Source organism: Gadus chalcogrammus, chromosome 16 (assembly GCF_026213295.1).
Source record: "Gadus chalcogrammus isolate NIFS_2021 chromosome 16, NIFS_Gcha_1.0, whole genome shotgun sequence".
Classification (NCBI taxonomy): domain Eukaryota; kingdom Metazoa; phylum Chordata; class Actinopteri; order Gadiformes; family Gadidae; genus Gadus; species Gadus chalcogrammus.
Window position 1 is genome coordinate 27,605,473 of NC_079427.1, and position 12,564 is coordinate 27,618,036.

The 12,564-nt window shown below is 47.2% G+C and overlaps 1 protein-coding gene across 1 annotated transcript in view; it reads left to right on the forward strand.

Moving 5' to 3' along the window:
• ttn.1 (titin, tandem duplicate 1) overlaps positions 1-12,564 on the forward strand; it is a 253,662-nt gene that overhangs the window by 178,916 nt on the left and 62,182 nt on the right. The window contains exons 153-169 of the mRNA XM_056612257.1: positions 170-472; positions 582-863; positions 1,205-1,392; positions 1,506-1,617; positions 1,745-2,047; positions 2,125-2,433; positions 3,504-3,785; positions 3,872-4,171; positions 4,316-4,609; positions 4,700-7,669; positions 7,804-8,121; positions 8,329-8,613; positions 8,780-9,085; positions 9,250-9,413; positions 9,526-9,769; positions 9,994-10,269; positions 10,504-10,803. Of these exons, the coding sequence (XP_056468232.1) occupies positions 170-472; positions 582-863; positions 1,205-1,392; positions 1,506-1,617; positions 1,745-2,047; positions 2,125-2,433; positions 3,504-3,785; positions 3,872-4,171; positions 4,316-4,609; positions 4,700-7,669; positions 7,804-8,121; positions 8,329-8,613; positions 8,780-9,085; positions 9,250-9,413; positions 9,526-9,769; positions 9,994-10,269; positions 10,504-10,803 (7,236 nt within the window). The remainder of the gene's footprint in view (positions 1-169; positions 473-581; positions 864-1,204; positions 1,393-1,505; positions 1,618-1,744; positions 2,048-2,124; positions 2,434-3,503; positions 3,786-3,871; positions 4,172-4,315; positions 4,610-4,699; positions 7,670-7,803; positions 8,122-8,328; positions 8,614-8,779; positions 9,086-9,249; positions 9,414-9,525; positions 9,770-9,993; positions 10,270-10,503; positions 10,804-12,564) is intronic.

Sequence of the window (12,564 nt, forward strand, 5' to 3'; positions counted from 1 at the left end):
ACTACCTTAGCTATACCACTTCATTAACCTCAGCATTACTGCTGCATAAACTTCGGCATTACTACTAGTTATGTCAACAAACCACACTCTACTGACAAATTAACTAGTTCTATTCGATTTTTGTCAATAAGAGGATTGTACTGATGCGTGGTGTATCTCTCTGCTCCAGCTGTCCCAGACCGTCCTGAGGAGCTGGATGTCAGTGCTGTCACCAGGGACTACATCAGCCTCACCTGGAAGGCACCCAAGTTTGACGGTGGCTCTGAGGTCATCATGTACATCTTGGAGGCCCGCACCATTGGTAAGGACAAGTTTGTCAGACTCACCAAGGAGAAGCTGATGGAGAGGAGGTATACATATGATGGTCTGAGAGACGGAGACACATACGAGTTCAGAGTCCTCGCTGTGAACGAGGTTGGCGCCAGCAAGCCATCCTTCTGCACCAAGCCCATCACCTGCAAAAATGAACTAGGTGAGGAATTTAAAGTTGACTTGTTTTGTGTTTCAAGTATTAAAAATGTAATACACAAATTAAAAAATGTTATTCCTTCAATCAATGCTGATGATGTTTATTTGTTCAGAGCCTCCTACAATCGAGGTGGACTTCAGGGCCTCAGTCGTCATTCGCATCGGAGAGAGCTGTCTGCTGCAGGGTCGATACACTGGCAAACCCTCGCCATCCATTATGTGGTACAGGGACGACCAGGAGCTTAAGGCCGACCAGCACGTCATGTTCAAGAACACCCTGACCACCATGTCCTTGGGGCTGATGAAGGCCAAGAGGGAGCACAGTGGCCGCTACGTGGTAGTGGTGGAGAACAGCACCGGCTCCAGGAAGGGAGTCTGCAACATCACCGTAGTCGGTATGGACCAAGCTACCTATAGTTTGTATGTACTGTACATTATCTATAGTCGGTATGGACCAAGTTATCTATAGTTTGTGTGTCCTGTACATTATCTTAAGTTGGTATTGACCCAAAGTTAGGCATAATTGTACCCTACATTATCTGTAGTTGGTATGGACCCTAAGTTATCCATAGTTGGTGTGTACCCTACATTATCTGTAGTTAGTGTGTACCCTACATTATCTGTATTTTGCAAAGTCCCTAAATGATTTGTAGTTGGTATTGACCCTAATTATCATATGAGGTGTACGTCAAAAGAATCGCAGTGGTAAAAAAGTGAATCAACTGTTGCTTTCTAGACCGACCATCTCCTCCGGTTGGACCAGTGGTGTTCGAAGAGGTACACAGAGAGTTCATGGTGATCTCCTGGAAGCCTCCTCTTGATAATGGAGGAGTTGACATCTCCAACTACATAATTGAAAAGAGAGACACCAATAGAGATATTTGGACTACAGTTACATCAGCATCTACAAAGACCATCTGCAAGGTGAGTCCCAAGGACTCATGGCATGCCCCAATACAGTTGCTTTGTTGCTCTGCCAAAGTGTTTTTGGTTTAGGACAGGTATTCTGCATGGTTGTAATGCTGTTTGTCTTTTAGATTCCCAAGCTGACAGAAGGCAGGGAGTACATCATGAGGATCTCTGCTGAGAACATGTACGGCATCAGTGACCCGTTGGACTCAGAAGAAATGAAGGCCAAGGACCTCTTCAGTATGTCCTTCCTACTCCTTCTTCTCCCAAAACCTCCGTTATTTTCCCAAATAGCATAGTCAATGAGTATAATTAAAGCTCGTCATATATTGGTCCTGTACCAATCTTAAATCTGTGGCCCTTTTAGGAGTTCCTGAAGCCCCAGAGATGCCCTCAGTCAGAGAGGTATACGGCACCAATGCCCTGGTGTTGTGGACCCGGCCGCGTGATGGAGGCAAGCCCATTATCAACTACATTCTGGAGAAGAAGGAGCCGACCGCCAAGAGGTGGTCCAGAGCAACCAGGGACCCACTGTACCCCGCCACCCAGTACCGGGTGCAGGACCTTACAGAGGGCTGCCAGTACGAGTTCAGGGTCATGGCTGAGAATGAGCTGGGAACAGGCGACCCCAGTGTCCCATCAAAACCCATCCTTGCCAAAGACCCCATCGGTGAGTGGCCACATCCCTCTGACTTCATTGTTTTGAGTGTCATTGAAGTGGAAGCTAAGTGTTTTGTCTTGGTCTAGTTCCTCCCAGTCCACCAGTCACCCCAGAGGCCTGCGACAAAACCAAAGACTCTGTCAGTCTCAAGTGGCAGATGCCTCGTCATGATGGCAAGGGCAGGATATTTGGTTACTTGGTTGAATACCAGAGGCCCGGTTTGGTGGAATGGAGCCAGGCCAATGAGAGTCCGGAGCAGTGCCCTGACCTGCACTACGTGGCCACTGGCCTTGAAGACGGACAGGACTATACCTTCAGGATCTACACCGTTAACGCTGCCGGCAAATCTGAACCTGCTTACGTCAAGCAGAGCATCAAGGTTCACGATAGACTGGGTAGGTAGAGCTTTTTACTAACCTGATTGAATGCCAAAGGCAATGCTGGCCTCACCGACGGACCCACAATACGTAGGACCGGCATGGCCGATCACAGCTCAAGTTCTTTTTTTTTAATTGTCCCTTGGCGACAAAAATATAAGTTCCTAATTTGAACAATGGGTGTCGAATCCAATCATTATCCCCTCCTGATTCTACCGACCTAAGTATGCAAGAATGAGAACGGCAGCAACAGGAAAATAAATTCGGAATGCAGGAGATTTGATGAATCCATATTTTTTCATAATATAAAGGCAAATGTATCTGTTTCATTTGCCAGTAAACAATTGACCTGTAGTTCAGTCCCGCCCCCGAACGTTACCATGAAGAACTCGGACAGACAAACCAGACTAGATAACAAAAACATATGGAAAAATGTCAGCTAACAGTATATCAAGCAGGTTTTGGAGAAGTTTAGGGCGAAAAAGGATTTCATTTCTTCCAGGATCAATCAAAAGGGACTACATTCAAAACTTTAAAATAAATACAGAAGGTAACACAACAAAGCCTAAATTCCGTTGGTATTCTGACCTGCCACACAGTCTGATCCACATTACACATTTTTTCTTGTCCCGTTGTGGCTTGGGAAAAGGGATGAAATATACCCCATTCTGCAGCCTCTCGGGATACCGACCTTCGGTGTTACATGTAACCCAAGTACATCGTTTGACCATGTTTATTTTTTTTACAAAAACAACATAAATCCACCATTCAATTGTTATATTAAGCCTCCTCCATTTTGTTTTCAATGGAGTTGTCTGAGCTGATGACATGGGAAAAAAAACAAAAAACATGGTTCATTACAGAGACACAAAATGCTTATCCACATATATTTATGTAGCCCACTACTTCTTAATGTTGCCTGTATCTGTTCCCCATTCAATTGTTTGGACACCTATAGGCTCCAAGGCTATAGGCCTTGGAGCAATCCAGGTTTGTTTCCAGCTTTCAGACGCATGCCAACCCACGTCATTCCCTCTCTTCCTCTTCCTCATTCCCTCTCTTCCTGATCTAATGTGTTGTGTCTTCAGAGGAGCCAGAGCTGTTGCTTGATGCTAACATGTCTCGTGACCACCTGGCCATGCTGGGAACTGACATCACACTGAGTGCCACCATCAGGGGTGTGCCCACTCCTACTGTCACCTGGAAGAAGAACGACGAAGATACCCCAGCTCATGCCACCATCGTCACCACCGCGAGCAGCAGCAAGCTCTTCATGCCCAAGTGTGTCCGCCCTGACTCAGGCAACTATACCATCACTGTGGAGAACACAGCTGGAAAGAAATCTGCCACCGTGGCGGTGCTCGTACTGAGTGAGTCAAACAACCAACCTTATTACACAAACTACCAAATTGGTTTACACTATAAAATTTGAACTCTCTTCTTTTCTTACCTTCAGACAAACCTTCCCCGCCCAGAGACCTGGTGTTGTCAGAGGTGACCAGCGAGTCAGCGTACCTGACCTGGAAGGCCCCTGAGGACAATGGAGGAGCCGTGATCTCCCACTACGTTGTGGAGAAGAGGGACGTGGCGGCAGAGCAGTGGGTTCCTGTGTCTGCATCCAATAAGAAGCCCAGCCTGATGGCCATGTACCTGATGGAGGGAATCCAGTACCTCTTCCGTGTGGCTGCCGAAAACCAGTTTGGCAGGAGCGACTACGTGGTGACCAAGACTCCCATCAAGGCCGTTGATCCACTCTGTGAGTGCCGCTGAACACAAGAAGCATAGACTATAAAATCTTGTTGGGTTAAAAGTAGATTCATGTTAGATTCATAAAGATTAAGAACAAGAACTAGAACCAAATTAATTAACAAATATTATTAACAAATGAATTGACTTCCAGATCCCCCTGGGCCACCAAAGAACCTTCACCACACTGATGCTGACAAATCTGAGGTTTGGTTGGAATGGGAGTGGCCTGACAGGACAGGAGGAAGTGACATCACTGGATTCATCGTGGAGCACCAGGAAGACGGTCAAGCCGACTGGGTCGTGTTCAAGACAGTTCCCAACAACCACAGCCATGTGACCGGGCTTGTGGAGGGCAAGACATACCGCTTCAGGGTGAAGTCTCAGAACGCAATCGGAGTCAGCCGTCCAGATACCAGTGTTCCCGTCATGTGCCAAGAGAAGACATGTAAGACACATTATTTTTTTTATATTTATAACATTTATGTATAAGTAATTAAAACGATGATTTCGACATGGTTGTTGTCTATCTTTCTAGTGCCACCAACTATTGAAGTTGACGTGAAGCTGATTGAGGGTCTCGTGGTGAAGGCAGGAGCTACCGTTGTGCTGCCAGCTAAGATGACTGGCATCCCAACCCCCAATGCCAAATGGATGAGTGATGGCAAGGAAATTATGTCTGAAGGCCACCACAACATAGAGTCTACTGGATCTTCCTCTATTCTCACCATCCCAGAGAGCGTGAGAGGAGACACTGGAGAGTACCTCCTTATGGTCTCCAACCCAGCAGGGAGCAAGACGGCAGCCCTGCACGTCACGGTCCTGGATGTGCCCAGTGCCCCCATAGGACCGGTCAACATCCTGGAGGTCACGCCTGACTTCATGATGATCCAGTGGAGGGCGCCAAAAGACGATGGAGGCACCTCGGTCACCAACTATGTGGTGGAGAAGAAGGATGTGAAGAAGCCCTGGGAGCCCTGGTCAGTGGTCAGCTCCAGTGGCACCAGCACCAAGGCCAAAGTGTCCAGGTTGGAAAAGGGTCGTGAATACATTGTCCGCATCCGGGCAGAGAACAAAATTGGCATCGGAGCTGGGCTGGAGAGTCCTCCCACTATTGCCAAGCATATGTTCGACCCTCCCAGCCCCCCTGGCCTGCCGGAGTGCTCTGATATCACAGAGAACGCTGTGACAGTGGAGTGGGCTCTGCCTGAGAATGACGGCGGTAGCCCCATCAGTGGATATGTGATTGAAAGGCGAGAGATGACCGGCAAATGGATCCGTGTGAACAAGACTCCTGTCCTGGATCTCAGATATAGAGTCTCAGGCCTATTTGAGGGAAATAGCTATGAATTCAGAGTGTTTGCAGAAAACGTTGCTGGAATCAGTGGACCTTCCCCTATTTCTGACCCCGTAAAGGCCACCCGTGCCCTGACCAAACCTGGACCACCTGGAAGTCCCAAACTCAAGGACTGGAGCAAATCATATGCAGACCTCTGCTGGATAAAGCCAACCAGAGATGGAGGCAGCCCCATCCTAGGCTATTCGGTTGAAGCCCAGAAATCAGGCAGTGCACAATGGGATAAAATTAACAAAGACAACATTAAGATCTGTGCCTTCAGAGTTCAAGGTCTTATTGAGGGAATGGAGTATAGGTTCCGCATCAGAGCCATCAATAAGATTGGAGAAAGTGAACCTAGGGAGCTCTCTGAGACGGTTCTGGCCAAAGATATCTTGGTGCCCCCAGAAGTTGTGGTGGATGCATCATGCCGTGATTCCCTCACGGTCAGGGCAGGACAGAGCATCAGCCTGATCGCCAGGGTGAAGGGCCGACCTGATCCTGAGATTACATGGACCAAAGACGCCAGAGCTGTGGGCAGAGACAGACGCACTGAAATCAACAATAACTACCCACTATGTGAGCTTGTCATCTCTAATGCTGTAAGGGAAGACTATGGTAAATATGCTATTTCTGCCAAGAACAGCAGTGGACTGGCCCAGGCTACCATCATTGTCAACGTTTTGGATGTTCCAGGGCCTTGCCAGAACCTTAAGGTGGCATATGTGACCAAGAACTCCTGTATGGTGTCGTGGGAGAACCCAGAAGATTATGGAGGTACTGAGATCACTCAGTACACCATTGAGTGTCGCCAGCCCAGCCAGAGAGGATGGACCGTAATCTCCAATGACTTCACCAAACGTCAGATGAAGGCTCCTCTTACTGAGGGATGTGAGTACTTCTTCCGGGTCAGTGCACAGAATAAAATCGGTTCTGGTCCTTCCATTGAGTCCAAGACCGCTGTACTGGCAGTGGATCCCATTGAGAAGCCCGGGGAACCCATTGACTTCCAAATCTCTGAAATTGGCAAGACCTTCTGCTTCCTTAAGTGGAAGAAGCCAGAGTATGATGGCGGTAGTCGGAATATAGGTTACCATGTGGAGAAGAAGCCCAAAGAAGCTGAGGAGTGGGAGAGGCTACACAAGGGAGCCATCAAGGAGACCTACTTCATGGCTGACCGATGTATTGAGAACCAGATCTATCAGTTCAGGGTCCAGACCAAAAATGAAGGTGGAGAAAGTAACTGGGTGACCACAGATGATGTTTTGGTGAAGGAACAGTTGGTGGAGCCAGAAATCAAGATTAAACTGGATGCGACTCTGGTTGTCAGGGCTGGAGACTGTATCGCTATTGAGGCAACTATCAAGGGCAAGCCACAGTGTGACGTCAAATGGACCAAGGACGAGAGCACCAAGGAAATCAGGAAGGGTCTCAGGCATCAGTTGGAATCTGGTGCCGACTTATCCAAGCTGCTTGTCACTGGAGCCAGGCGCACGGACAGTGGCAAATACATTGTAACGGCCTCCAACATCGCTGGAACCTGCTCTGCTGATGCTAAGGTCAATGTCCTGGACAGACCTGGGCCCATCAACGACCTCAAGATCTCAGGCATCACAAATGACAGGTGCCAACTGGACTGGGAGGTTCCTGAAGATGATGGTGGCTGTGAGATCTACAACTACATCATTGAGAAGTGTGAGACCAAGAGAGGAGTCTGGTCTGTCCATTCTAACGCAGTAATCACCAACAAGGCTAGAGTTACCCGCCTCATTGAGGGAAATGAGTACACCTTCAGAGTGCGTGCAGAGAACAAGATGGGCCCCGGCCCAGCAGTTCAGAGCGACACCATCATATCTGGTACACAGTTCAACGTCCCTGGGGCTCCTGATACACCTGAAGTTACCAAAATCGTCAAGGAAGAGATGAGTGTACAGTGGTCTGAGCCAGAGAGAGACGGGGGCAAGTCCATCATAGGATACCTGTTAGAGAAGAAGGAGGAGCATGCAGTCAGATGGTCTCCTGTTAACAAGGAGGCCATCCCTGCAACTCGTCTAACTGTGACTGGACTCCTGCCTCTCCATGAGTATCAGTATAGAGTCAAAGCTGTGAACGAAATCGGGGTTGGCGCTGCCAGCAAGCCTTCAGTGGCCATCACTGCTAGAGACTCAATTGGTAAGACAATAAATGGAATGAAAATGTTTGAATGTTTTGAAATGTTTGTTTTCTGTATCTGTAAGGACAGAAGTATTTGCTTTTTAGAGAAGTGATGGTTAAATGTGTCCCACATATATGTCATGTCATTTTAGAACCCCCCGCACCACCAACCAACCTGAAGGTCCTGGACAGCACCAAGTCCTCCATCTCCCTGGGCTGGACCAAGCCTGTCTCGACCGGCGGTGTGCCCCTCATCGGCTACGTGGTGGAGATCAGGGTGAAGGGAACCGCCAAGAAGGATGAGGGCTGGAAGAGGTGCAACGTGGCTGCCCAGCTAGTGGTGTGTCACTTCACCGTCAGTAGTCTTGAAAAGAAACTGGAGTATGAGTTTCGAGTGTCCGCCCAGAACCAGGTGGGAATGAGCCTGCCCTGCAACCTTGAAGGAGCTGTGATGCCCAGAGAGATCCTAGGTGAGACCTTCTCAGTCATAATGTAGAAGAGAATATTTAAATTAGCTTGAACGTGAGTGTGAAGCCAATATGTTATATTTGATTGGTCACATGTGATAGCTGCGATGAATCCTCAGAAACGGGTTGGACATGAACCCTTAACAGAGGGGTTCAGTTCTAACCCCTTAACAGAAACTCCACTCTGATGCCTGTTCTTCACTCCAACAGAGTCTCCAGATATTGACCTGGATGCCAATCTGAAGCAGGGTCTGACCGTGAGGGCTGGGTGTCCCATCAGACTCTGTGCTACCATCAGAGGTAGACCTCCTCCCACCGTGACCTGGAGACGTATGGGTATCGACAACGTGGTGAGGAAGGGTCATGTAGACATCATCGACACCATGACCTTCCTGGTAATCCCTGACAGCACCCGTGACGACTCCGGCAAATACTGCCTGACCCTGCAGAATGCTGCTGGGGAGAAGGCTGTGTTTGTCAATGTCAAAGTTCTTGGTGAGTTACACTTTAATAGTTATTCATAGCAACTCAACCTCTCCCATCCAATGTCGATCTAGGCCTTGCTCCTCTATGTCCATCAATAGGAGGCAGAACCTGAATGCATTTTCTCTTAGATGAAGGATTATGGTGAGCAACGAATTAAAGAACATTTGTCCAACAGACACCCCAGGGCCTGTGGTGAACATCGAGGCTACAGACATCCGACAGACCTCTGCCAAACTGTCATGGAGTCCACCGGAGGTAGACGGTGGTAGTGAGGTCACACACTACATCATTGAGAAGCGCGCCATTGATCGCAAAACGTGGGCCGTTGTGAAGGGAGAAGTTGAAATAGACAAGATTCCCTTCAAGGTGGGCGGTCTGACGACTGGCACGGATTACTACTTCAGAGTCACAGCAGTCAACCAGTATGGGCCCGGAGTACCAAAGGTCTCCTCTACCTCCTACCTGGCCTCCGACCCTACCAGTATGTATGGCTTACAGATCAATACCTTCACATCATTCCCTAAATTCATCCGCTTTGGTCATGTTCATCCCATTCATTATCTTCACCTGTTTTTTATCTGTCATATATACTGACATTAAAACTTCATCCGCCCATTCAAGTAACCTGTATCTGTGTTCCTCTAGGTAAGCCCGACCCTTGTGAGAAGATTGAGGTCTTGGAGATCACCAAGAACAGTGCTACAGTGGGCTGGGTGCAGCCCATGAGGGATGGAGGTGTTAAAATCGACGGTTACGTTATTGAATACATCGAGGTCAAACCTCCCCCACCCCCACCTGCACCTGTGGAGGTTTGCTTTCTAGTTGCTTGTCAACCTCATCAATGCCTCTTACTTGATGTTCTTCTTAGATTATATTCATAATTTATCATAATAATAACAGGGATGATATGTCTTGTTGCAGGTTCCAGAGGGAGAGGAACCTCCTCCTCCTGCCCCAGAGCCGTTGGTGGAATCAGATGAGGATGAGGATGAGGAGAAGGAGAGGGAGGTTTGGAACGCCTACACCACCGTTAAGGGTCTCAGTGTCTCCGTCAGTGGCCTGAAGGAGGGCAAGAGATACAAGTTCAGAGTGTCAGCCAAGAACATCATCGGCTGCAGCTCCTACACCGAGACCCGAGAGGCCTCTGAGATCAAGGAACAGATCCGTGAGTCACCTAGTTCAGCGTCCATCTGCTTTCTCTTCTTTCAACATGTATTTATATTTTTCCTCACTCAACATGGTGGTATCTACTCCTTATTCAACACGTTGTATTTTTTACTCCTCATTCAACACGTTATATTTCTACTCCTCATTCAACACGGTGTGTTCCTACTCCTCATTCAACACGATGTGTTTCTACTCCTCATTCCACACGGTGTGTTTCTACAGTGGAGCCCAAGATTGTCATGGCTGAGATGGTGAGTGCCAAGGCGGGGGCCAAGCTGAGAATCGAGGCGGTGGTTTCTGGTAAACCGATGCCCAGCTGTAAGTGGATGCGTGGGGAGAACGTGGTGGTGCCGTCCAGCCGCCTGGCAGTCCACAAGTCTGCCAACTTGTGTGTCCTCATCATCAAGGATGTGTCCAGGACGGACAGCGGAGAGTATAGCCTGTCAGCGGAGAATAGCTGTGGCAAAGTCGAGGAGGCCCTCAAGATCATCATAAGAGGTCCCTACTATTTATATCACTATCACTTTAACTGTCACTAATGTTACTGTCATTACTGGCCCTATTTTACATCTCCAATGCATGTGTGGTTCATGGTGACTATAATACCTCTCTTTGGTTAATGGGGATGTTAGTTCAGTAATACCTCTGTGGTGAAGGGTTATGTTGGCACAACAATACCTCTCTGGTGAAGGGTGGAGTGGCTACTATAACAGCATCATGTGTGTTTTCCAGATATCCCTGGGGCTCCAGAGGGTCCGGTGGAGATCAGTGACATCGACTCTGATGCCTGTTCTCTGTCCTGGAACAAACCCCTGGAGGACGGAGGCAGCCCCATTACCAACTACGTGGTGGAGAAGTGTGACGTGACCCGGGGAGACTGGGTGAACGCCGTCTCTTCTTGTGGGAAGACCGGTTGCAGGCTGGGCAAGCTGATCCCAGGGAAGGAGTATGCCTTCCGCATCCGGGCAGAGAACCGCTTCGGCATCTCTGATCCAATCCAGTCCGACCGCATGGTGGCCAAGTTCCCCTTCCGTAGGTTTCACACATTACACATGCCAAACCTTGTTGCACCTACTAAACCTTTACTACTTATTACACCTACTACACCTTTACTATAAACCTTCACTACACATTACATATACTACACCTTTAGTACTTATTATTAGTGCTGTCAGTTTAACGCGTAATTAACAGCGTTAACGCAAACCAATTTTAACGGCATTATTTTTTTTATCGCGCAAATAATGCTCTTTTGGCTTGGCAAACGTAGTTTTTTCACCTGCTATCTAGCAACAACTAGTCACGTTAGAAGAACTACAACATCATACCGGATCTAGCTACACCGGAATCAAAACAACAAGCACGCCGCACAAACTTGTTGGGGCAGGCAAGGATACGGAGCGGGTGAAAAACTCCTTAAAAGTGTGTGTTTGTTAGTGTGTCACTCTGTTCAAGCCTGCACGAGAGTTCAATGTTGCAGCATTAGCTGTTACGTCTTTCTGACCAATGGCAGTTCAAGGCCTAACTGGGCTGTACCACTTCGGGAGGGGCCGCTCAGTTACTCCCCTCTAAACAAAATCGACTTGGTTGCGATGTTGCGATGTTGAGTGTGGTGAGTGTTGAGTGAGTGAGAGGTTGCGGGTGCACAGCTCAGGCTGCCGGACGGCGCTGCAAGGAACTTTTATGAACGCAATATTGTTATCCCGCAGGTTAACGTCCCGCCGGGAATTCTACAGACTCTCCCGATTATCACTCCGCCACCGTGTGTGTGTGTGTGTGTGTGTGTGTGTGTGTGTGTGTGTGTGTGTGTGTGTGTGGGGGCGTTATTCGATAGCCTGGTAATGGGTATAGGCCTACGTACGGTAGGAATATATTCTTACTGGTTTAAATAATAAATGTTATAGTATTTCCCATCTGAGCTGAGCAAGAGTTTTGTTCAAAAGTTCAGTGATTGAAACAAATAAAACCCTGGGCTATACGGTAGGCCTACCACTGTCATGCACCTACCCAATGTCAAGGGGACCGGGTTGAATTCACTGCGGGTCTCTCTTCTTACTGTCCTTCTCAACACTCTCTGATCTTACTAAAATTCTAGCAGCACAAAATCAAGGGATATTTAGAATATCATTTTTTTTTGGATTAATCGCGAGTTAACTATGACATTAGTGCGATTAATCGCGATAAAATATTTTAATCGCTTGACAACACTACTTATAACACATACTAACTACACTTTTAATACTTATTACATAAGTTACACCTTTAATACTTATTACACCTACTACACCTTAACTACTTATTACACCTACTACAACTTTCATACTAATTACACCTACTACACCTTTAATAATTAATACACCTACTACACCTTAACTACTTATTACATCTACACCTTCACTACACATTACATGTACAACAACTTTACTACACATTACACCTAATACACATTTAATACTTAGTACACCTAAAACACCTTTAATACTTATTGCACCTACTACACCTTTACTATAAATTACACATACTACACCTTCACTACACATTACATATACTACACCTTTAGTACTTATTACACATACTATACCTTTACTATCAATTACAATTACTACACCTTTACCACACATTACATATACTACACCTTTACTACTTATTAAACCTACTACACCTAACATATACTACACCTACTACACCTCTAATACTTATCACGCATAGTTCACCTTTACTACTTATTGCACATTCTACACCTTTAGTACTGATTACACATGCTATACTTATAATACTTATTACATATACTAC